Source organism: Larus michahellis, chromosome 1 (assembly GCF_964199755.1).
Source record: "Larus michahellis chromosome 1, bLarMic1.1, whole genome shotgun sequence".
Taxonomy (NCBI): Eukaryota; Metazoa; Chordata; class Aves; order Charadriiformes; family Laridae; genus Larus; species Larus michahellis.
The window spans coordinates 54,868,560-54,895,216 of NC_133896.1; the positions used below are offsets into that span (position 1 = coordinate 54,868,560).

Genomic DNA, 26,657 nt, shown 5'->3' on the forward strand with positions numbered 1-26,657 from the left:
TAGCAAGTGATAGGACAAGAGGAAACGGCCTCAAGTTGCACCAGGGGAGGCTTAGATTAGATGTTAGGAAAAATTTTTTCACTGAAAGGGTTGTCAAACATAGGAACAGGCTGCCCAGGGAGGTGGTCGGGTCACCATCCCTGGAAGTATTTAGAAGTGTAGTTGTGGCACTTAGGGACATGGTTTAGTGGTGGACTTGCAGTGTTAGGTTATTGGTTGGACTCGATCTTAAAGGTTTTTTCCAACCTAAATGATTCTAGGATTCTATATTATTGTGTCTTTTCCTTTTGTTTCTCATCTTGCCTTCAAAGGAAAAATGCAGTGACATCAACAGTGTTCTGTCATATGGTGTACACTTTGGTTTGCCACTGTATGTTTTCCCTATTTCTCTTCATGCATGTGGAAGTGGGGAGGTTTCCCTTTTCCTTTTCTCCACCATATTTGCATGAAATGTTGTGCTCATCAGGTTTTCTGATATTCTTGATCCTGACCATACCTTGTGCATGTAGCTATATAAAAATGGTCTTTTAGATGGGTCATGAAAAGTATGATAGACACTTAGCAGGCAGTGAATTAAATGAGTTGGGCAACATTTTTACAGCAGGTGGTAGCAGATTGTCTTTGTATCACAGGGCATCGCTGAGTGAGTGGCAGATTCTCTTCTGTACTGCTGGAGAGCGGAAGTAGCAGGAGCATAATTGAGAGTTGCTCCAAAGTGGTGCTATTTATTTTGCAAGAAAAAAAACCCTGAACTGTGCTATCCTTATCCCCCTTTCCTCCAAATCACTGCATTGTAATGGAGAAACATCCTTCCTCTGCTTGCCTTAGTCTTCCAATTACTGTGAGAGTGTCTAAAGAGAAGTTTTCTGACACAGAATTGTTAGTTGCCAGCTGTGGCAGGGGATTTGCTTTGGTGATGACCCAGGGAGGTCCACTAGTGGAGGTATTCTGCATCTCTGCAATTCTGACTTCAGTCTGCAGCATACTTACTGCAGTTTGGGGAGCAAGGTGGTGATTCTTGCCTTCTGGTCTTTTTCCCTTTTCCTCTGGGATACTTTTCTGCATTTGGTATCTCCTCATATTCCAGTTATCAGAGACAAAGCTGTCTTTTTTTTTTTCCTTGAGAATTGCTCAGTTGAGTATGTGTATTTTTTGAATGATGGTAGTGTCCTGCAATTAGGATATATAAATTTGTCATGTGTTAATTTTATTTGTTTCTGTGTCTTTTTGCCGTGCAGAAGTATAGTTTGCTGTATGTTTGAAAGGTGGAATTTGTAGAAAACCAAACGGGTGTGTATTATAATAAAGCTGCTGAAAGTGGCAAAGGGAGGAAAAGAGGTTAAATGTGTGTATACTCTGCAGCCTAATTGAAAACCTGTTGAAGTTGGTGCAAAAATATGACTTGAGTGAATCTGGATGAAGCTCACCAGGGAAAGCACATCTCTTAGATCAAGAAACAGGGTCAGGAAGCTCTTAAATGTGGACAGGAGGAGGAATTAGGAAATAAACTTCCTTGCTTATACACACTACTGTTGTCTTTATAAAGACTTTGTTCATTTGTGTTTATTCATGAAATTTTTCACGATTAGCTTCATGTGCACATTGCCCCTCTGAAATGAGCTAAGGAATAAGAACTTTTTGCCCAGTTGGTTAACAAGATATAAAGAATTAAATCAGGAGCAATTCTCAAGGTAAAAGTCAATGACTTGGTTTTGTTGTCATCTTTCCAGCTGAAACAAGGTGGCAAACTTGTCCGTTTTTCATTGGATGTTTGGATGTGTTAGAGCAAGGGAAGAAACAGCATCTCATCTTTATGTTTTTGTTATAGAACTCTAAGAATACATTAGCATTATGGAATGATTATATATAGCCCATCATGTATGGTTTATGTTAATTGTCCCTCTTTATTTAGCCTCCTCTTGAGGGGAGGCAGGATGGAGAAAGAAACAGTGGAGTCTTCTGGTTTTGTTTTTTCTCTTCTCTCCAGTGTACAGGATGAATGACTGCAGGAACTCAAGTTTAACAGAAAGATGGGGCTGATTCTCAGAGTAGTGGACCATCGAAAGCTTCCTCTGTCTTACTTTGGAATCTTAACTAGCATTTCCAAAAATTATGTTCAGAGTGCAGCATCTTTGTTACCATCCACTAATCTGTATTTATAGAGGTGTTGTTTCTTCTCCGGTGCTGAACTTATCCCTCCTCCCTGCTTTCAACTGTTGACTCTCTTGAGGATATATGTTGTAGGATACAAGATGGAAACCAGTGGAAGCTGCATCTATCAACTTTCCAAGTGTGTCTCCATCAACAACCTCAGATGCTGCCTTACACTGTCACTGTGGTGATACTGAAATCTGCTGAGGGAGGAGAAAGCATTAGACCCCAGTTGTGAGAGGATCTGCAGTTGTAGCTTGTTCACTTCTGTGAACTGCTTACACTCATTAGAGTTAATTTTGTGTCTGGTGTGATCTGACTACTGCTGTTATTCACTGTGCCTTTTGCTGGAGCAGCAGAACTTAGGAGCATGGAGTTAAGCATTTGAAATTTGAAGTAGCAGGGTACAGTATCTTGTTTGGTTATAGTGGCCTGAGTTTATAATTTCAGACATTTAACTGAGGTGTATTAGGAGTTCAATCACCTCATAACACTGACATGGAAAGAGGTCTTCTGGAAGGCTTTTATTGACTCTGTGGGGAAGCTGTGGAGAGTTGACCAGTTTAAGTGCTTGAGGCTAAGGCTTGGTGATACAGGAATTTCAAAAAGTATGAACTTAAGGAGCTCTTAACTGTTTGCTCCAACACTGCAGTACGCTGCCTCCTCTCTGTCATATGTCTCTTGGTTCCGCCAGTAAAACTACAGTGGGAATGCACAATGAGATGGTTCAAGAAACTAGTCCAATCTGAAAAATCCAAAGAAAAACTGCAGTGCTGGGGTGGGAACAAGAGTCCTGTGGATGGGAAAGTAGGAGAGGGAGGAACTCCTTAAAGTAGTCATTAAAATAGTCACAAAAAGATGACTGAAGTCATCTTTTTGTTGAATCGCTTAAATGTATGAAGTTATTTTGTATTAATCTGAACTGTTTCTTCTGTCTCCCTGTAACTATGGCTGTAGTCTTAGTCTCTCCCTGTTAGTCTCTTTTAGGAGACAGCACTTGAATTGTGGATCTGCCTCAGCTTTTGCCTCCAGTGTGAGGCAGATGCTGTGGAACCCAGAGGGTGGAGGAATGAGCAAAGTGATGTTTACAGGATATAGGTTGTACGAGACAAGGAGAGATGTCAGGGAAAGAAAAGTTGTTGGGTTTTTTAGTGTGAGAATCTTAGAAATGCTTGGAAATATTTTTTTTTTCTGAGGGAAGTTCAACTACTTCTTTCTTATGTTAGGGAGAAACCTTATTTTCCCCTCACATTTTATCAGTAAGCATCATAGGGCCTTGACTGTGTTTTTGTTTCTGAGTCTTCCATAGCAGGAGTATTTGCAGACCTTCCACCCATATTGTTCTTAAATCTGTGTCACTTTAGGGGGATGAAGTGCTAAATAGATAGGAAGAATGATAACCTTGGCTACTGAAACTTGAAAGTGGTATAGTGCGTAGCTAAATTTCTTGTGTTATCTTAAAGGAACAGAAATTATCTGTAGGAAGTTTGGAGGACATAAATTTGAGTACAGCTTTTCTGCAATTGGATGGTAATTCTTTCATTTGTTAGTTTCAGTAGATCGAGGTTATATTTTTACCTGATTTTAATGTTATTGCATATAATGTAACTAGGTGGTATTATCCTCAACAATGATTTTATCCTAGTCAATAGATTTAATTATTGTATACAGTGCGTAACCTGCATTGTAATAATACTTGCACATAACTGATAGAGATTTTGTGTTAATTTACTTCATTTGCCTTGAGGAGTTCCCAGGAGTCTTAGTTACAGGCTTTTTGCACCAAGCATTGTAAAACAGAATAAAAAGACTTAATTGTATGGACTACATTGAATAGAAAAGAAAGACATGTATTACAGGTAATATTAAATATAACCTAAGTATGAATCTTAGCAACTTGTCATAATTTGAAGAGATAATGCATTTAAGACTGTAAAGGCAGGGGCTAGTACTTAGTATGAACAATTTATAAAAGTTAATTGAAAATAATGTACTAGATTCTTTTTTTATTTTTTACTGCTGCGTAGTTCTGAAGTATTTGTGTACTGGATTAATTCTTGCAATGAAAGTGGGAGCTTGGACAGGTAGAACCTGGCAACAATGCTCAGTCTTTTTTGGTTTCCTCTTGCAATTAGTAATTGACTTTTCACTGCCTTCAATTTTGGTTGTGATGCCTTTGCTGAACCTGCTGTCTGAGGAGGTGAAGAGTAGATCACAAGCTGTCCTTGAAAAGGTTGCTTGGATTTTGCTGTATTATGGAAGCAGACATAATGTTTGACTATATGGAGACATTGGAGATAAGAACACAGGTGAATTTGCAATTAGAGGCATAAAATGAGTTGCCAAACTCTTTGGAGGGCTAGTGAATTGGGTTAGGATGAGCTGAGGAGAAAAGAAATGAAGAGCTGAGGGTTCAGTATTACTTTCATTTTGATGGTGGGAAGGGTTGTTTGACTGTTGTGTAAAGATGAAGAGCCTTTTAAATATGAACTTCTGATTTCAAGTGCACTTCAGTAGCCATGCCACTTAAGCAGTTCCTGCTGTGTCCGTTTTGCTGGTACAGATGTTTGTGTGACGATACAGTGAATGGATCTGTCGGTTCAGAAATGGCTTTTCTCTCTTGCAGAATTGTTTCTCAACCGTATCAGTTCCCTGATCTGGCTTGCTGCTTGAATGGCTGCTGTTAAGGACTGTGAAGGAGGCAGGCTCTCTTAAGCTAGTGCATAGAGAACTGACCCTATATGTGAATCCAAAGTTGTTTTAATCTTTGACATAAAATGGAATCTGACTGATTTGCATAGATGGCAGTGTCTGTTAAAAGCAATTGGTTGATGGATTTTAAAAAGCTGTTTAAGTGCATCTGTGCTGTTGATTGAGACTAAGAACAAATGACAAAACAGTAAAATCAGATACATAAAATTCTGCTGAACTTTGATCGTTAGTTATTTTTCTAGAAATACATATTTTCATAGCACATCAACTTTAATACCAGCATAGAACAAAATTTTGTTCTTGTCAGACTTCTTTCTTCATGTTCAGGAGTATAAATTTAACAGTACACTTTGCTCGAAGTGCAGAGCTAAACTGAAGACGGTATTTTAGTTGTCTTCATGTAGTGAGTAAGGAAGAATTGAGCCGCAAAAAAGGGTATTTTTAGTTTGGTGTTCTCAAAATATTTTTTGAAAAAATAATTCAATAAAATATTTTGAGGTTAGGGGAAGAAATCAGCAGTCAAATAATATCCACATGCAAAATTCTGATTACTTTGTTGTCATTTTTATTTATATAGTGCCTTTTATTATAGCAGTTGAATATACTCTGAATATATCTGTTCACGTCTCCCCTTTAAGATAGGAAGACACTGTGACTCAGGCTTAGTAAAATTTTCTGTGGCCACTTAAGGAAATATATGAAATAAGAAGTGAATGTAGATCTTATCTAGCACAATAATCACCAGAGCATTCCCCTCTGTCAGCTGACAAAGCTCACTGTGTTCCTTCTGCCATGCTCATCTGTTCTTCACCCATTCTGTGAGAAACATTTCCTTAGTTGTTTGGATTTAAGCTCATACATACTGACTTTCTAAAAAGCTGTACAGACATTATGATGAAGAAGGCATAGTGTCTCTGTGAGATGATGGAAACTTGTTACAATCCACTTGGCCAAGCTTTAATTCATTTGAGGGATCTGTTGATGAATTCAAATCTTTTCATTGGGCAGGACAAAATTCTTTTTTTTTGGTCAAGACCAGTATTAGCACTGATTTGCCAGATGTGTTGCTTATATGTCTTATTATTAGACACCTGAGCATGTGTAACAATTGCACGTGAGTGTTTTTAAGACATCATGTTGTGATTTTTTTTTTTTTTGAAGAATGTAAAATTTTAATTTTCAGTAACAAAGTATCTTGGAAAGTATGTAAAAATTGAAGTTAAAATCAGAATACCTGCTTTGGTTTATCTACTTCAACAGGTTCTGGCACTCAGTGAAAAATAATTGTATAGTGTAGTAAGGCTTCTTTGATAGAATAAATTATAATGTATTGGTGAGAGCCAAATCTGAATGCAGTTTTCTCTAGAAGTGTGGTGGTGAATAAGGCAATACCAGATTTTACCATGCCTTAGATCATTCTGTTTTTGTAGTATGCCAAAGTAACTTTTAATGGAACAGGATCTGAAACAGCTTTATAGAGAGGTATGAAGAAAATCTGTTTGCAGTTCAGGGTAACCACAACCTTGTGAAAGAAGTGAGCAGTAACTATTATTGCTTGGACAAACTGATGACCTTTTGAAGTGCTGGCTGTCTTGGTTTACTGCCGTATCACACCTAAGCTTGAAAACTAAAACTGGTTTCCCTTTTATTTTAAAAAGGCATCAAAAGTAGGAGAAACAAGTTAGATCTGTTACTTTGCTAAATGCAGTTTTAGGTTTGATCCTTCAGTTCACTTACTTGTGGCATAATTGATTTGCCTTCTCTTAAAGGCAGCAGACAGGGTAATGTTCCCCCAAAACTGAAATGAGATCAGTCTATTCCCAGCCATTTCTTAGGTGTGCAAGTAATAACTGTGTACCTGCAGAAATAAGGGTTAGAAACTTGACCTTGACAATGGAAATGATACTCAGTACCTGGAAATCTTTTTTTCCTATATTTCAGGCTTAATTCAGATCCTTGGTATTGTTTACTTACAAATTATGCCACTGAATTGCTCATACTCAGGTTCTAGCTTGGTGGGGTTTTTTTGGTTGTGGGCGTGATCTGCTACTTTAAGAAGATACAGTGAGGAAGGACAAAAATGGTAATTTTTGCTTTTTGTATGGATTGTGACTAGAAATTACTACAGAGGTGTATGTGTATCTCTGTTATTTGCACAGCATTCATCAAATAAGTCTAATCAGAACTCTGGACGCTCTGTAAAAAAAAACATTTGTTCGTGTACATTTTTTTTACTATGGAAAATGCCGTCTTACTGTTTGTCACCTGCCTGTAACTACACTTTCTTTCCTGATAAGCATGCTAGGAAGTGAGAGGTCTTTGACAGATCACTGAAAATATATTGCATTTGACTGCTGCCTGAGACTTCTCTGCACAGATGGGTCGCAGTAGTCAACCCAAATCTAAAGAAAATTTAACGAAGCAGAAAGACCTCACTTACCTCCTACAGAATTAAGTGATGCTGGTTTCGTTTGCTTCTTTATAGGCTTATCATTAAGAATCAAGCATATCCCCACAGTATTTTGTTTTTTAGCTCACTTTTTTTGAGCTGTCTGTAGAGATGCACTACTATGCTGGCATCAGAGATACGTGGGAAGATCTGGGCAGCTGTCCTGTATTTGTCCAGTCTTTGATAATTGGGACAAAAAAGTTTTAAAGATTTGTATGTATTTAAAAAACCTAGCACAGTATGTCACAGAAGATCATTTCACACAGTAATCTTGATGTGGGAAGACTGATAAACCCTGTTCATCACCAGTGGTTGGAGGCAGTCATATACATGCAGGAAACGTCGAAATATGCTTCCATGCTGTTGACTACCATTTAATAATCTTGCTCACATAGGATCAGAACGCAGTAGCTCCATATTTTGAGGAACTCCTATGTTAACAAAGTTGTTCTATAAAGCCATTTCGAATGACTAAAGAAGGAACAAAATCTGCATTGTAGATGTACTTAAAAATAAGTTCACATGGAGAAGGTAAGTTGAAATAACTTCAGATGTTTCACAAATAAGTCTTAAGATAGGGATAAGAGGACCTACTGCTTCTCTCTATTTGTGACTCATGTGCAGCGATTTCATCAGTGAGGCTGTTCCTTTATCAGCCGCACAAGCTTGGAATATGCTTCCTTTGTTCCTACCAGGTTGAAGGCAAATTTTGATTACTGGGCTATTGGGGAAGAAACATGTGTGTTGGAGCAGAGTGAAACCGCTTAGCCTAGTGAAGGTAGTCTGTAATCTCTAGATGGATATGCTTAGATGGCTCTACAGCTACAGGCTATAAATACTTGAGAGTCACAAAGATGCATTGAGAGAACTGGATATATGTGTAATGAGAGTGTAGGTGTGACGCTGGAGTAGCAAAAGCTATGCCAGAATCTTACCTTCTCTTTGAATAAATGGGGAAGGTTTGGGATGTTTTTGTTATACGTGTTGGAAAATAACTGTAAATGTGTGTAAATTGTGGCTGTTAATGAAGCACCTTTTTGGAGGTGGAACTTTGCCCCTTCTGCTGGGGATGGAATTATGGATGTGTACTGCCATAATGGAGTTTTATATAATTGTATTGTAGTCTCTAGTTGGCAGCTGGTGTATCATTCTCTTGAGTTCCTGCACGTGGAGGAGTGTGTGCCAGCTGAAAAGTTTTCTTTAAAGGCTTCCAGTAAAAATTTAATAAAATAATTTTTTTGCCCCCCTGTGGATCTAGGTAGACTTTGAAGGCCTCATCTGTCTGAATTTATTTTTATTAACAAGTTTGCCCATGGAATTATTCTTGGTGGTTTTGCTGAGGACATAGCGTTTAGATCTAAGCACTTTACAATGCTGCTGTTATTAAAATTCTTACAATAGCAATTATAATAGTCCTGTATTTATAGTACATTAGTTACCTTAAAACACATAGCACACTTCCTGTATCAATGGTGTAATGGATTGAAGCACCTCCTATCTTTTATTACTCCTCTTATTAATGAAATGCTTTTTTTTTTTGGCTGCTATTCTACTGGTTTTGTTACTCAAGTTAAGCTCCTTGTGAGATATTCAAAGTAAGCGTTATTCTGTAGGAGACATGAAAACAGAAAGTGCTTTCTTAGGGCACTAGCAATTTAAGTTTTCCTAACGAAAAGTTTTTACTTGTCAGGATAAAATCCAAGATTAAAAAAAATATAATAAATTGAAGGAGAAAAACATGTTCTCCCCATTTTTGAGTTAGCATATGTATCTTCTGGATTAGATAAATATTATGTAATTGCATGAGATTATGGAGGGTATGAATTTGTGCCTCAGATTAACCTTTACTGGATCTGTGTTCCTAAAGGTATTTTACAGCATCTTGTGCTGTTTTTATTCCATTATGTAATGAAAATGATTCCTTTTTAATAGTGAGGAAGTCTTAAGAATCTTGTTTCCTAGCATTGTTAATGTATGTTAGCAGTTCTCAAGCCTTTGTTAGTATTATTATAGAAGAATGACTGTCATCAGTGATGAAAGTTTTTGTATGATGTAATGCTTGAGAGGCTTCCTGAGACCTTGTTCAGACTATGCAAAGTAAGCTTTACTAAAGCCAGATTTAAAAATTAGTCTGAGATTCTGTAGAGAGGCTGAGCCTGAGCCTGTGAGGAGGATGGAAATGCTGCTTTCATGAGAAGAGGATGCAAAACGCGGGACTGCCAGGGTATGCGTGCAGTCTCTGTAACACATGAATGTTGCTGATTGCAGAGCCCTAAACTGCTTGTCTAGGGAAGCTGCTTTCTAGCATCTGCCAGTTACAGTACATGTTCTCCTGCCTTTAGTTTGATAAATTCCTTCTGTATTTCTATGTATGTTTTCTTTCCTGCTTTTATTTTTTTGTCCCATTTTTCACCTTAACAGCAAGTCGTACAAAAAGGGAGAAAGAAGCTTGCGCTAGGTATTCCAATTTTGAGGGCAGGAGCTTCAAACTGATGAAACATCAAAGGGAATGATTCAGAAAGGGAGGGAGGGTTTATCCATAAGAAGCCCAAAATGAACAGATTGGCATGGTGTCACATTCATAGAAGTGTTATTCATGTAATATAAGTAGTCTTTAAAAATGCTAAAAACGTGGAAGTTCAGCAGAACTCTCTTATAGTATGGCACTTAAAATATTAGAATATAAGATTTAAACAGCAGTAAAGTTGACTTCCTGTAAGGGGAGAGACAGAATGGGAAGTATCAACAATTTGAAAGTTCCCTTCTAGTAAGTGTTTCAGTAATTTACTTGTGGACAGCAAGCTGCATTAACCGGGGCCGCAATACAAAGATGCCTTTCAGTTAACAGAGCAGGATTGTGGAGACATGTGTTGCAGTGGAGGGGTTTTTTTTGCGTGTGTTCTGTAGCCAGCATGCAAAAACAGAAGTAGAAACCCAAATATAACTAGGATGCTTTTCTGAAAGACCCTAATGGTGGGGTTAAAGCCTCCTGTATATAATATACATACTAATTGAAAAAAAAAAATAAAGATCTTGAGAGGCAGATGGGAAAAGAGCATGATGCCAGACATCACCCACACCTCCTCATTTGTATGCCTGTTTTCTTAGGACTCTGGTGATCTTCTACTTGAACAAAACTTTCAAGTGAAAAACTAGACTTTAATTTTGAGTGGGTTCAGTAGAATGTGGCAACAAAACACATGGTACAAAACATGGCTAAATGAGAAACCATAATGCAGGCAAGTCTTCCAGGAAGTCTCCAATCTGAGGAGTCAGGGTTCTGTTTCCTGGAAAAGTATGAGCATTGTCTTAAGATTTATTTAAAGGAAGGAGTCTCTCCAGGTGGCTCTATCCAGTTTGTTTTCAGGAAGAGAAAACTACAAGGTGTTTCGCAAATGAAATGCTTTTGTCATCTGTTTATAGATTTTATTTATTTAAATAAAAAAGCGTATGTGCATATACTTGTTTATTACCATACTTTTCTTAATGTGTCTATTGATGTGTCAGGCTTTTACAGAGGGACCAGCCAGGGTCCCCAGATAATTTTGCAGCTGTGGTCCAGTCCTTGAGGATGAGTCATGATTCCACACAGTGAAAGATATATTGAAGTACATAGGAGAGCATTCCTGAAGTGCATTTACTTTGGAGTTGGCTATGTAAATGTAGATGATCATATGTGGTGTTCCAAACTATGTACTCTGGTTGACAAATGTTTTCAGTTTAGTTTCATTCAAGGCAATATAAAAGTCCTAAGGGATGAAGTTGTAGACCCTTTTGCTCAAATAGAGTGGACTTGTTCTGACTTTTCCATCTTTTAAAACAAAGCGGGGGGGGGGGGAGGAGGGGGGAAAATACCGTGTGTTGTCTTGCTCTGTTGGTTTTCACCTAAAAGTGTCACCAGAGTAGTCAGAAACGGAGCATGGAGCAGATGTCTTTGAGCATGCTGGTGCCAGTTCTTTCATAGGTTCCCATAGATCCTTTTTATTGGAGTATCTTGGTTTGAGCTTTGGTCAGTTGTATCTTGAGTGTTTTCTAAGAGAGGTCTTTCCCAGAGTGAAACGTAGGCCTTAGATATCATTCCTGCAGTAGATCCAAGAGTGGTTAGAGGGTGTTGCATTGTTGCATCTTTTAACATGGTAGCAAAATACTTGATTGCTCCCAGTATTAGCCATAGCAAATAGCTGGAAGGTGAGGATTGTTCTCCTTTGCAAAACAAAATATTGTTGGAAGCTTGTTTCTTCAGGGGCACATAAACAGACTAAACCCAGTTGGTAAATAACTGTGGGGAAAAATGCACTCCAACTGGTAGTAGGCTACCAACTTGTATTTTTTTGAGAGTGAGTGATTCATCTTACTTGCACTACCAAAAGGTTGGAAAGTTGCAAGGAGATGGGATACACATTGAAGTACCAGAAAGTAGGAGACAAATACTAAATTTTAATTGCTATTGAAACAGTGAAATTGAGCAGTGATATTGGGTTGACTGGGAGATACGGATGCTATACCTTTTTTTTTTTCCCCTCTTTCTTTTTCTCACCCTTCAGGAGGGCTTTCGAGCTGCCGCTCTGCTGCTGAACAGCATGCAGTCCTTTCGGGAGCAAAGTAGTTACCACGGAAACCAGCAGAGCTACCCGCAGGAAGTGCACGGTTCATCCCGACTGGAAGAGTTCAGCCCCCGCCAGCAGGCCCAGATGTTCCAGAGCTTTGGAGGAGGTGCTGGCAGTGGACGTCGTGGAGCAACAGGAGCCTCTACAGCAATGCCTGGTGAGAGCTCTGGCCATCAGAGCTACCAAGGTTTCAGAAAAGAAGCAGGAGAGTTTTACTATATGGCTGCCAACAAAGATACAGTGGCGTCAGGAGGGCAGCAGCCACCTCAGCGCAGGCCTTCTGGACCAGTACAGAGCTATGGGCCCCCTCAAGGGAGTAGCTTTGGGAGTCAGTATGGGAGTGAGGGACATGTGGGCCAGTTTCAAACACAGCACTCGACCCTTGGGGGTGTATCCCACTATCAACAGGATTATACTGGTCCTTTTTCTCCAGGGAGTGCCCAGTATCAGCAGCAGGCTTCTAGCCAGCAGCAGCAGGTGCAGCAGCTGAGACAGCAGATCTATCAATCTCATCAGCCTTTACCCCAGGCTTCCAGCCAGTCTGCTTCTAGCACCTCACACATGCAGCCAATGCAACGTCCATCCACCCTGCCTTCCTCTGCTTCTGGGTACCAGTTACGAGTGGGTCAGTTCAGCCAACACTATCAGCCACCTTCGTCGTCGTCCTCCTCCTCTTTCCCCTCCCCACAGCGTTTTGGCCAGTCAGGACAGAATTATGATGGAAGCTACAGTGTGAATTCTGGGTCGCAGTATGAAGGCCATGCTGTGGGTTCCAATGCACAGGCATATGGGACTCAGTCAAACTACAGCTTTCAGACACAACCAATGAAAAGCTTTGAGCAGTCTAAGCTGCCCCAAAGCGGGCAGCAGGGGCAGCAGCAACAGCACCCACCTCAGCACGTAATGCAGTATTCAAATGCCGCCACCAAGCTCTCTCTTCAAAGTCAAGTGGGACAGTACAGCCAGACTGAAGTTCCTGTAAGGTCACCGATGCAGTTCCACCAAAACTTCAGTCCAATCTCTAATCCATCTCCTGCTGCATCTGTGGTTCAGTCTCCAAGCTGCAGCTCTACCCCTTCTCCACTCATGCCAGGTGGAGAAAATCTCCAGTGTGGGCAAGGCAACATGTCCATGGGTTCTAGAAACCGAATCCTACAGATGATGCCTCAGCTTAGTCCTACACCATCTATGATGCCAAGCCCCAATGCTCACGCAGGGGGGTTTAAGGGATTTGGGCTGGAAGGACTGCAGGAAAAAAGGCTCACAGATCCAGGGCTGAGCAGCCTGAGTGCTCTAAGTTCTCAAGTAGCCAATCTGCCCAACACAGTTCAGCACATGTTGCTCTCGGATGCCTTGGCACCTCAGAAAAAAAGTTCCAAAAGGTCGTCCTCTTCAAAGAAGGCCGACAGCTGCACCAACTCAGAAGGCTCCTCCCAGGCAGAGGAGCAACTCAAATCTCCCCTGGCAGAGTCCCTTGATGGTGGCTGTTCCAGTAGTTCAGAGGATCATGGGGAAAGGGTGAGACAACTGAGCGGCCAGAGCACCAGCTCAGATACCACTTACAAAGGGGGTAACTTAGAGAGATCCAACTCCTCACCAGCACAAGGCGCTCAGAATGAGCCATCAAAACTCAGCAGCAGCCCTGCAGCTAGGGAGGATGTGGCCTCCCCTGATGGAAAGGAAGCAGTGGTGGCTGTGGAAAATGCTCCAAAAGTGAATGAAAAGGCAGTTGGGGTGATTGTCTCCCGGGAAGCCATGACAGGAAGAGTAGAAAAGTCAGGTGCCCAAGATAAACCTGCACAAGATGATGCTTCCACAGCCGCTCAGGCACCTGCTAGTGCTAGTGGAGCAAAAGAAACTGGGCATGTAGGGACACAGCCAGAAAATCAAGGAGGAAGTAAAGGGAGCAAAAGCGGAGATAACACTAACCATAATGGAGAGGGGAATAGCCAGTCTGGTCATGCAGTTGTTGGGCCAAATTTTCCTGCAAGAACAGAACCTTCCAAATCTCCCGGTAGTTTAAGATACAGTTACAAGGATAATATAGCAGCTGGTATACAGAGAAATATTGGTGGCTTTCCACAGTATCCTTCTGGTCAAGAAAAAGGGGATTTTCCAGGGCACAGTGAGCGCAAAGGTCGGAATGAGAAGTTTCCTAGCCTCCTACAGGAGGTCTTGCAGGGGTACCACCATCATCCAGACAGGAGGTATTCAAGGAACGCACAGGAGCATTCTGGGATGGCTGGGAGTTTGGAGGGAGCCATGAGGCCCAATATCTTAATTAGTCAAACCAATGAATTGACCAATAGGGGCCTCTTAAATAAAAGCATGGGGTCTCTCCTGGAAGGCCCTCACTGGGGTCCCTGGGATAGGAAGTCTAGCAGCGCAGCTCCTGACATGAAGCAGATAAATCTAGCTGATTACCCTATTGCTAGAAAGTTTGATGTGGAGTCTCAGTCTTCTGCCCATGAAGGGGGAGCGCTCTCAGAGAGGAGATCAGTGATCTGCGACATATCTCCATTAAGGCAACTTGTCAGAGATCCTGGCCCTCACCCAATGGGGCATATGGGTCCTGAGGCCAGAAGTGGAAGGAGTGAACGTCTTGCCCCTGGCTTGAGCCAGTCAGTAATACTCCCTGGTGGTTTAGTAGCCATGGAAACAAAGATGAAAGCTCACAGTGGGCAAATAAAAGAAGAAGATTTTGAACAGTCAAAGAGCTCAGCTAGTCTCAATAATAAAAAAACGGGAGACCATTGTCATCCTGCTGGCATCAAGCATGAATCTTTCCGAGGCAACGCTAGCCCTGGAGCTGCAGTCTCCGATGCTGCTCCAGACTACATTCCCCAGCAGGACAGCAGATCAACACAGATGAGACGAGGACCTGGCAGAACTGGAAGCAGCAGGGGTAAATCACCTTCTCAATTTCAGGATCTTGCTGATAAGCTGAAAATGTCACCAGGCAGAAGCAGAGGCCCAGGGGCAGACCTGCATCACATGAACCCACACATGACACTATCTGAAAGAGTTAACAGGGGTTCCTTGCATTCTGCTTACCCTCAGAATTCAGAAGGCCCGTCTTTAGCTTCAGCATATCACACAAATGCTAGGCCTCATGCTTTTGGTGACCCTAACCAGAGTTTAAATTCCCAGTATCATTACAAGAGACAGATATACCAGCAACAGCAAGAAGAATACAAAGATTGGGCAAGCAGCACTGCTCAGGGTGTGATTGCTGCAGCTCAGCACAGGCAGGAAGGAGCAAGGAAGAGCCCGAGACAACAGCAGTTTCTGGAAAGAGTAAGAAGTCCCTTAAAAAATGACAAGGATGGAATGATGTACCTTCAAGGTAGCTCTTACCACGATACTGGAAGCCAGGACGCTGGGCGCTGTGTTATGGGGAGTGACAGTACTCAGAGCAAATGCACTGAACTGAAACACAGCAACCAGAAGTTGCAGCATCACGAATCTGGTTGGGACCTCTCTCGGCAAACTTCTCCTGCCAAAAGCAGTGGCCCTCTCGGAGCAGCCAACCAAAAAAGATTTTGCGCTCAAGAAAGCGATGGACATCGTCGGGAAGAATCTACAGATTTGCCCAAGCCTAGTAATGCCATGCTCAGGCTCCCTGGCCAGGAAGACCAGTCTCCTCAAAATCCATTAATTATGAGGAGGAGAGTCCGTTCTTTCATCTCGCCTATCCCTACCAAAAGACAGCCGCAAGATATGAAGAACAGTGGCAGTGAAGATAAAGGGCGACTGATGACTTCAGCAAAAGAAGGAGCTGATAAAACATACAACTCCTATGCCCATTCATCTCAAAGCCAAGATGTTGGCAAGTCAGTTGGAAAGGGAGATTCCTTCAAGGACCTGCCAAGTCCTGATAATAGGAATTGCCCTGCTGTTTCCCTCACAAGTCCGGCTAAGACCAAAATATTGCCCCCAAGAAAGGGGCGAGGATTAAAACTGGAAGCTATTGTTCAAAAAATTACATCTCCCAATATTAGGAGAAGTGTTTCTGCCAACAGTGCTGAAACTGGTGCAGATACCGTCACTCTCGATGACATCCTGTCCCTTAAAAGTGGACCTGAAGGAGGAAATGTAGCTGGACATGGACCAGAGGCTGAGAAGAGAAAAGGAGAGATGTCAGATCAAGTCGGGCCAGCAAGCCAGGATACAACTGCTGAAATAACTCTTCCAAGATCTTCAGAAGAGTGGCAAGGCAGTGAGGATGATAAAACAAAGAAAGAGGTCCCTGAAACTGCCAGTGTTGGTAAAGAAGGAGCAGGATCCAGTGCAGCAGCACCACCACCTCAGAAGTCAGGTGGTCAGGGAAGGTCTGATGGATCTGTAAGCGGAGCTGGAACTCTGACCTTTTCCGACTCAAAAACAATTTCCCCTTCCAGTGTGTTTACTTCTGAACCAAATCCAAAGTCTGAGGAAAAAGATGGAGATGTGACAAACATTTCACCCAAGCCAGATGGTTTCCCTCCAAAGGGATATTTTCCCTCTGGAAAGAAAAAGGGGAGGCCAATTGGGAGCGTGAACAAGCAGAAAAAGCAGCAGCAGCAACAACAGCAGCAACAGCAGCAGCAACTGCCACCTCCCCCACCACCCCCACCAGTACCTTCCCAGTCTTCAGAAGGGGTAGGTGGGGGTGAGCCAAAGCCGAAGAGGCAAAGGAGGGAGAGGCGAAAACCTGCAGCACAGCCACGGAAGCGGAAGCCTAGACGGGCTGCTCCAATTGTGGAGCCTCAAGAACCAGAGATCAAGCTTAAATATGCTACTCAGTCTGTAGATAAAACTGACTCCAAGAATAAGTCCTTTTTCCCTTATATTCATGTGGTAAACAAGTGTGAATTAGGCGCTGTGTGCACAATCATTAATGCGGAGGAAGAGGAGCAGAACAAATTGGTGAGGGGTCGGAAAGGACAGAGGTCTTCAACACCCCCTCCTAGCAATGCGGAGAGCAAAGTGCTGCCGACCTCAACTTTCATGCTGCAGGGCCCTGTAGTAACAGAGTCTTCTGTCTTAGGGCATCTGGTTTGCTGCCTGTGTGGCAAATGGGCCAGCTATCGTAATATGGGTGACCTCTTTGGTCCTTTCTACCCCCAGGATTATGCAGCCACCTTGCCCAAGAACCCGCCTCCAAAGAGGGCCACGGAAATGCAGAGCAAGGTCAAGGTACGGCACAAAAGTGCTTCTAATGGTTCTAAGACAGATACAGAAGAGGAGGAGGAACAGCAACAACAGAAGGAACAAAGAAGCCTAGCTGCTCATCCCCGGTTTAAGAGGCGGCACCGCTCTGAGGACTGTAGTGGAGCCTCTCGGTCACTTTCAAGGGGAGCTTCTTGTAAAAAAGCAACCACTGACAGTGGCAGTGGTGGTGAAAAGACTCCTTTGGACTCAAAACCCTCTATGCCCACTTCAGAAGGTGGCACTGAGCTGGAGTTACAAATTCCTGAACTACCTCTTGACAGCAATGAATTTTGGGTCCATGAGGGTTGTATTCTCTGGGCCAATGGGATCTACCTGGTCTGTGGCAGGCTCTATGGGCTGCAGGAAGCTGTGGAGATTGCAAGAGAGATGGTGAGTACCTAACCTTGCTATACAAAATGACTTGTTTTCATTTGTAATATGTATACCACTTGGAATACCATTTTTTTCTTGTTCTCTCGTCTTAAGCAATCATATTTCATCTTAAATCTCCAGTGATGTCCTTTTGATGGCCTTATTTAGATCTCTGCCACACCTGATCAGACAGACTTTTCAGGCATCAAAAAAGCTGGATGCTTATTACCTACTAAAAGTTCTGAATGTCCAAAGACTCTCTCATCACTACAGTGATCTTTTTTCTCCTTCTTATTGTGTTCTTTTAGATATCTAATATTCTCTAGGGCTCTTCTTGGAGTCATACAGTGAAAGGACAAGTGGCAGCAGACACAAATTGCAACAGAGAAAATTCCAATTTGATACTAAGCGAAAAAATTCACAGTGAAGGGTGGTCAAACATTGGATTGAGGGAGGGGGGAACAACAGAGAAGCTGTGAAATATCTGTTCTTGGAGATGCTCAAATGTGAGCGAGCAAGGCCCTAAGCAGTGCACTTAACCTCTGAAGCTGAATCTCTGGATCTAGCTTCAAAGTTCACTCTGCTTTCAGCAGGGGTCCCTTCCAACCTAAGTTGTTCTGTGCCTGTAATACATATTACACAACTGTAGGAGAATTTGCAGTCCTTACAAAATAAGGTGGATAGAGTCAAATCACACAGAGGTCTGTAAGCTTTAAGTGAAACGTGGGTGGGTTTAGTATTGATGAATTCAATACAAATTATACCACAAGTCATAGTGATAACTGACTTGCTCCAAAGTGCGAGTATACAATGCGTGAGAAGAAATATGTAAAATTAAAAGAGGCACAAAGGGAGAACTTTATTTACAACCATCTGGTTGTGGATGGAGACACTTGCTATTCTTGATTTTTGAAGACGTAAGCTGACACTTTAAAACCACAGTTAATGTAGCTTTCTTTGCCATCAGCGATATGCTGCATCCCTTTATTGTGGCTACCCTTTTGCATTATGCTTTCTGTCCTGGGCCAGACCATGGAAGAAGCACTAGACTACTTTTTCCTGTTGCCTTCAAATTCTTCCTTTTCTAAACAGTGTTGGAATCCAGTTTTTATCTTCTCTTTGCTCTGTACTGTAACATACAGTGTGCTCGTTTCCTCCCCATGAGCTTTTCTCTTCAGGTTTCATTCCTGGCTTGTTCTGCATTTTCACTCACTGTTCTTTGACAGTAATTACATGCTTCTTTGCCCTAACTTGATTTGGCCTGCATTCTTTTTTTTCTAGCCTCTCATTAAACAAAGTCAGTTAATTTCATTTGGTTTTCATCGAGCCGTGCCTGCATGCTTATTCTGATGCAACTGCTGAATTTCTTATCTCTGATAATTGCAAGGTTTCTTTCGGGATCTTCACCGCTGTTTGGATCCTACTTGCAACGTGGCCGTGCTTTCATATGTCTTGTAGTTGCCTGGTATTTTGAATTTCGATCAGACCAGCCTGATTTTCCCTTTTTCCTGTTTTCAGGGTGGGTCTTTCATTTATGATCCTTATTCTCCTAATAGCAAATGCCTTTTCTGTGTGTTCTTGAACCACTTGAGCTGACCTCCAGCAATCTTTTTTGTGTTCCTGTACCTGCAAAGGGGGTCATCTGGGCAGAAACATGTTACGCTGGTAGGCTCTAATCAAACTTGACAAATAGTAGCACATTATCCACAGCGTTTTTATATGGGTTTTGCATGTTGTTTGACATCTAGTTCTTTCTCTGCGTGGCATCTTGATGACTTTCTGACTGTATACACGTTGGCCTACCCTTTATCACTTACCTCCAACTGTTAGAATCATCTCCTTGTCACAGATAGAATTTTTTTTTCCTCGTCTTCTTAACCCTTCCATCTGCCCTTATGGCACCATACAGGAACATCCCCTTATCTCCCTTGAGCCTTGTATCCTTTCTGTCTACCTATTTCCTTTAATCACTTGCTCAGCTCCTAGCTTTTCTTTTCCCTCATGGTACCTGTAGACATGAGGGTTTCCTATTTTTTTAAAAAAGTGTACAAAATGCTTGTGGCCTCTCTTGCCTTTGCTACTACCTCTTAATTTCCTTTCCCTTTTTTCATCTTCAGATTCTTTGATTGCATTGTCCGGGGCTCTTGTCCTCCACTGTGGCTTCAATTGTGCTCTACTACAATTGTAATGAGTGTTTACGGTGATCTCTTCCTAGCTAAGGTTCAGATCCAGTACTTCATTTTGCTTTCCCTGTCAGCTGCATTTGTCGCTATCAGCTGTGCTGCTCTTGAAGTGTTGTTCCAACGTTGTTTCCAGTCTGTGTCCTCTTTTGATTACCACCTTTCTTTCCACTATTTTTTTGTAGGGGCTGTTGTTCATTGCTCCCAGCTTTTTGTGGGGGGTTCACTGAAGTTCTGCTTGTGCTTTTCTTCCCTTTATCTTGGCATACTGTGTTTTTGGGTAGTTTTTAGTAACCTGGTCACTTTTTTCCAGAGTCTTTTAGAGCTTCCTTTTTGCTCCAGGTTCGTGTTCTTCTGCCACAAACTTAAAAATTGTTCTTGAGTTCATGGTGAGTTCTCAGACTCTCACTTCAGAACGTGGACTTTAGTCTACGTCATCCTTAATCCATCGTCTGCCATCTTGTTCTGGTTTTCTTGTCACTCAGATTCATAATCTCCTCATTTGATTTTAAAATTATTTCTTCCTAATCCTTCCTATTTAAGGCTGTAAGAAATACTGCTTACTTTCTGTGTATGAGAAGTAATATGTAGCCTTTCAGTGCTCTCCACTGTTCTGTCTGAGTCCGTTTTTAATCTAGTTATGAGACTCTGAACTTTCAGAGGCAGGGACCGTTTTCTTGTGTGTGCTTTGTTTTGTTAGTCTTCTACAAACACAGTAACAGGTGTCCTAGCTGAATGCTGGGCTCTTCTGCGTTAGGTCGGTAAGAATAATCCACCTTTCTCTTTCACCTCTGTCACAAATAATGGAATAGGTTTTCTCCTAGCATTATTTTTTCCTCAACCTTTTTATTCTCTTTTAGCAAACTGTAGTGCTGTATTCTTCAGTGGAAGCAGTATATCCTCCCCCCTTCAGTTAGGAGAGGGTTATGTACAACGCAAAGATGGCAGTCGGGGTATTCAGAGGTGTACCTGCCGGGAGCCATCCCCAGGCAGTGGAAACGCTCTGTTGAACTAGACTCTTTTGCCCTGCTGCCTGAGGATAGCCTTCTGGCTCAGACAGCTGATTTCCCGGGCTTGTTGCATATGCTCTTTCTTTAGCTTTTCCTTGCTTTGCAAGTGCATTTTGGTTTTGTTCCCTCTGACATGCAGTTCATCAGTGCTAGTGTCCTGGAAAAGCAGATGTGCAAACCATGTAGCTGCTTGCTAGCAGGAGAGAGTAGACAGATGTGTACACAAGCATACCAGGAATATAGGTCCTAAATTTGGTCTAGGGTAAGGAAAGACATTAGTTTATGGCATATGAAGGGTTGTGAGCCTGGAAGTGAATAATTAATGTATGTAATACATTCTGTGCAAGTGAAATACTGCCATAATTCAAAATCTATGTAAACTGTTTGTAATATCCACAGAGGGCAAATGTACGCCAAATTTAAACTGAATCCATACCATTAAATGAGTTTAAATGCTTTCTTTAGAGATCTGGCTCTGTTGATGTTGCTTATACAGCGTCCTAGTATAGAAACAAAAAACTTGAACTTCTAGTCAAAGGCCATAAACCATCAAACCATGATGTAGAGGTAGTGGCATAAGTAACCTACCCTGCATTTCTTCTCACACAAACTCAGCTGTTTTTCCTCACATGGAAGCTTTATTATAGATTATTTTTTTTTCCAAACACCTGTTTCTTGTTCGCCTTCCAGAATCAGGAAGGAATGTGAAGCATTCTTCTTGCTATGTTAAGTTTTCTTTTCCTTATATGAATAAATGTCTGTCCTACTGCAGTTTTTTGGGAACAGCCCTGTATTCAATCCCAAGGAAAGCTTAGAATGTATGTGAGGTTGCTCAAAGATCAACTTGTACCGGATGCTTTAGAAGAATTTGAGATTATAAGGTATTATTTTAAAAAGGTTTATCGAGCTGTGAAGTGACTCTCCTGAGCTTTGAGCTTTCCTTAAAGTCTCATTTCACCCTAGACTGAAAATGGTGTGAATATATTATCTTCTAAACAGCAATCCAGTTGGTTTCCAAAGTGCTAGAATCTGCCTTTTTCAAAGGCAAAAAGGTGTTCCTCTTGCTCTGGCCACTCTAGAGGTGTTCTTGATTCTGAGAATGTGAATAGCTGATCAGATGAATTGGGCTGCTTCAGACGCAGAATGGCTTAATCCTTCCTCCTTATTTTGAGGTTCAAAGTAGATACCCCAGCAGATAGACCTACCTGCCAAGTAGTCTGTCTTCTCTCTTAAACTGCTTGTTAAACCATAGTAAGGGTGCTAATTGGCCGCCTTGCAGTTGGACATTTTTTGCTCCAAGGCTATTGAAATCCTGAACTGAAAAAATGCCATCTCCCTACTGCTGGATGATACTGTTGCCTATGGAATGCTTTCTTTGAAATATTGAAGGTGGCCATGTTTTGGACTAGGTAAAGCAGATTATAAGTGATTTGGCATAAGATCCTTTGGCTTATGATACTAGGAATCTTAAAGCAGGTATTCCAGCAGCAAGTTCGAAAATATATCCGTATTCTTCCTCTAGAAACTTTTTGGTCTCTCTTCTTACGGTCATGTCAACCATTTCTTTGTATTTATAGATTTGGAAAACTAACAGATGTATGCAGTTTGCTGTAAATACCTTTAAGGAAACAATTTCCTACCTTGTTTATCTTCTCATTGTTTTCCTATTCATGAGAAACTCATTTTCATGCAAGTGGAAATCTTGGTTACCTTTGAAACTAGCAAAATTATGAAGTCACTTTGGTAGTTGTCAGCAGATTTAATGTTCAAAAGAATTGATGGTCTTTATTCTCAGTATTAAATTTAAGAAGCTGTAAGTGAAGAGAAGAACAATGCAAAGAACATTCTTTGTGTTAGGTTGAGTTGCAGAATCCAAGAATATAGTTCTACTGTTGTTTTCTAAAAAGCTGTTCACTAGGAAGTGGTATGCTGTTTCTTGGAAATTTTTTTATAAAACATTTTTTTCCGAGGCAGAGGCTCTGGCCTAGCACAGTTACTACTTCTGGGGGTTTTAGTGTTTTGGTTTTTTTCTTTCCCCTTTCTCTCCCCCGTCAGAATTGACCTTGCTGAAGGTAAATCTAGCTCTTGCTTCTGCTGGCAGCACTCTGTGAAAGAAAAACTTGTTTATCGTCCTTTTAAAAATCTCTTTTAAAAGGTCTAGAGAATTTTAATGCTTTTCTCATCAATCTCTGCTTCGTTCCCAGCTTAAAAAATCTTTTAATCATTATACATGGAAAGAAGTCCTTGGCACCTGTTTCCTTTGTTGCTCCTTATTGAAAGGATCATCTTGGGTTTCAGTCAGGAGAACTTCAGAGTAGCAAGCAGTGAAGGGTAAAATCTGCCCATCATCCACAGTATAACAGAAAGATTCTGGGCTTTCTCTCACCAATCTGGAATTTTGTCTGTCTGAGACTCCTTGGATTATCTTTCAGAGCCTGCTGCTTACCTGAAGAGGAGAAATCTACCTGCTTTAAGACTGTTAACAAGCCAGTTCAGAAGGTCAGACTGACTTTGGAGAAAGTTCTTAAAACTACATGTGGGCTCACAGAAGTTCGGAACCTAAATGCATGTCTCTGTCTATGTAGATTGATACTTAAATATTTGAATTTTCCATTACTGTTACGCAGTGGCAGCCTTCTGGCTCATGTTGACTGTGCCTTTGTTAGTTTGTAGGGCTGGAGGCAGGTTTACATATGCTATCCAGATTTCACAAAGAACAACTTATGATTTCGCACACAAAACCTGTCCTTGACCACTGAAGACTCCTGCTAGTTGATCTTCCAGAGTGTCTTATCTGTGAAAATCTGTACTATAGAGGAAATAAGGATTGCTTATCTATAATATTTTGTTCATTCTGTTGCTTTCGTAGAACCTTTTCTCTTGTTTACCTCTACCACTCTGGATCCTAGCTGTAAATTGGGTAAAGAAAGGTGCCTAGAGGGATCACTAGGAATTAAGCTATTTATATTCTCAGATTTGGGAAATCAAAGCCTAACAAAAATGCTCCTACATGCTGTAAGTAATTGCTCTTAAAAGGTTCCTAACTGTGTGGCTAATCAAATGCCTAAGCTAGGGACTCAGAACTGAGAAAATTGTGGAAGGTTAACTACCTCTGGCAAAACAAAGCAAAACAGTTTCTAGCCCCAGAAAGCTGAGTAGCGTAGCACCATGAGTCTGAAGGTGTCAGTTTATTCTGCATGTCTCATTTGGCACAGGTGTGCTTTGTTATCCCGAAGCCAGGCTAGGAGTGAGTTGCTCTCAAGAGGGGTGATCCTAATCTATCCTCTTTGCAAGCTGCTTGCTCCCACTGTTTCCCTTGTGCTGGACCTACCAACTCTGTGTTTGCACAGTGGGTTGATTTTTAGCTAGCTAATCCATCAGAAGACTGGTCTGGAGTGGGGGATCTTTGTGCCAGATCAGCCATCTGAATCTGCTTACTCTCTGAACCATGTTTGCTGTGTCTGACGGGGAGGGCCCTTTCCACTGGTAGTTATAACCATTAGATCAAGTTAGCCATAACACAAAATTGTGCCCAGGTGACACCACTGCTTGAAAGTGTTTTAGGCCCACAGGGCTATTGTTTCTAAGTGCTGGGAGGTGAGGGCTGACCTTTTTATTCATTATCATCCCTTTTAGATAGAAAAATGGCAGAACTTGACTTTTTTTTTTTCTTCTTTTTTTTTTTTTCCCTCTTTTTTCCCCTCTCCAAAAAGCCCCTCAAGTGAAGTTCTGCATCAGGTCAGGGTTCAGTTGAAATAATAATCTGCTGCTTCAAAGACCACATGCCTGACAAACACAGGAAGGAAAACCTGTGTTTCTTACACCCAGATCTGTAAAAGTAGGGAAGAATTTCCAGAGTAGGAAGAAGCCACACTGGAGCTTGTTAATTTTTCACTGTGGGGAAGGGGAAACCAGTAATGAATTTAAGACCTGCCTGTTAGCAGTGGCTGAAAAAAGGGTGTATTGAGAATAATTTTATCTCGGGCAACAGCTTTTAGTATGCTTTAACCCCTCAAGCAAGGAGTGCTACAGTATCTCAAGGCACCTTCTACAATTACCCATAAAGTAGTTGATTTTTTTTTTTTTTTATTGACAGACTGTGTCCAAACACCTCGTTGCCTGAGCTGGAAATGCGCTCACTCTTTCTTGAGAACAGTCCTTAGTACAATTAGCGTAACATTTGCTTTCATTCCTCAGGAAATGGTAGCGTCTGTAATATTCTTCTGCAGTGTTACAAAAATAAGGAAGCATGAATTTTTGGGTGGAGAAGAAATTCTGAAAGACAGGCTGAATAATGAACTTCAGATTCAGTTTTCTCAGAAAGGCATTGCCATCTGCTGCGCTACTGAAACTCTGCTGTCATGACTCCTGGTCTGTAAGAGCATGCCGCCACAGAGATGAGAACCTGGTAGGAGCCCCTGTTGTGTCTCAGTTCATTGCCTTCCTCTGGTAGGGACCTAGAAGTGTGAATGACTAGTGCTACAGCACTTTGTAGCTCACAGCAGCTCTGTATGTTGGTATCACAAGCCTCAAATGCCAAAAAGGTGAGCAGACAGAGTCCACATCTACATTTCTGATGCATATATTTCAGTATCTTGAGTGATAGAAAGCCATTAATTTACATTTGTGAAATGAAACTGGCTTTTCTTGGCTTTATTGTGAATAGAAATCAGGTAAAACTGGTGCAACATATTGGTGATCCTGGATTGTAGATGGCAGGAAATGCAGTTTAGTTGAGGTCTCAAACATAAAGATGGTATTGGGAAAAGAGAAGAGTTCTCCAGTAGCAACCTTTTGTATGGGGGCAGAGAGAAGATGAAGGGGAAGTAATTTCTATGCATCTTTATTAGCAGACTCCTTTGTCATTAGTTTATCCCAAAGTACGGGCATTATGTCTGAGCTTGCCTGTGGTTTTATATTTTACTGTTTGTCTAGCATGCGGAGTGAGGAAAGCAGAAAACAGATTTACTGACAATAGAACGTTGGGAAAGAATAGGATGTTTAACCACTTACATTAGTTGTAGCCAGGAGCACTGGAAACTTGTATGTAAAAAGGAGCTTGCTAATTCCACAGTTGTGGCCTTTCTATAAAGCATCAGGGATCCTCAAAATCTATGTACAGTTTTCATTTAAAAATACATTTAAGTAACTTTAATTTCTAAGAAGCTCTTCCAAATGTGAATGGGGCCTTCTCTGTGCAGGAGATTTCTAAACAAAGCTTTAGAGTTTTTTGTTTGGCTATCCACAAGCTCACACAGTCCTTTTTGTAAGATTTAAGTTGCTTGTTACTGTAGAGATGCCAAACTCTTGCTAAATTCTCAATAGCGAGTGAATACAATCCATTTATGTGTCGTTTTAAGCTGTGCTGGGAAAAAGGTTGTAAAGATTCCCCAAAACTGGGGAGGAGGGTGGTTGTGCTGTTTGTGTTTTGTTAGCTTAAACTGAACTAGCTTTCTTAACTTAGACTAATTCCAGATGTTAGTCACTTGAGCTCAACGTCGTTAGAAGAATGCTACTAACAAATAAGCGTTGAAGGACATTCGAGAACTTCAGGGCTTTATTCTTCTCCACATCTCTGTGTTTAAGATGGCCTATGTTTGATTACAACTAGGCAAAAATGCAAACCTTGAAGGTACTTTCTCTGATTTTGGAAAAAAATTATTACTTAATCTTTATTTGCTTGTTCAGTTTGGTAAGAGGTTAATTTCTGGAGGTAAGGATTCATGACTTTCTGTTATATAATATCGCATGGATTACTAGAATTACATTTTATCTTTTGTAAGACTCTTTAAATAAAATAAAAAAGACAGTTTTTCCATGTTATTTTAAAATAAACGTTATTCTGAATCCTTTGATCACTGAATAAGCAAAAATAATGCTTCAACTAGACCAATGTTCTACCATTCATAATAAAAGAAAGCTCTTCAAACGGTGCAATGCAAACCACATTCATAAGCATAGTGCTTTGTGCAGTAGCCAGACT

General features: G+C 41.2%; 1 protein-coding gene across 10 annotated transcripts in view; it reads left to right on the forward strand.

Annotated features, from left to right (window-relative positions):
* The window catches only part of TCF20 (transcription factor 20), a 130,316-nt gene that overhangs the window by 74,037 nt on the left and 29,622 nt on the right, over window positions 1-26,657 (forward strand). For all 10 annotated transcript variants that reach the window (XM_074577581.1, XM_074577653.1, XM_074577664.1 and 7 more), the window contains one exon: window positions 11,857-17,502. In XM_074577581.1, coding sequence (XP_074433682.1) covers window positions 11,893-17,502 — 5,610 coding nt within the window. In that variant the 5' untranslated portion in view covers window positions 11,857-11,892. The remainder of the gene's footprint in view (window positions 1-11,856; window positions 17,503-26,657) is intronic.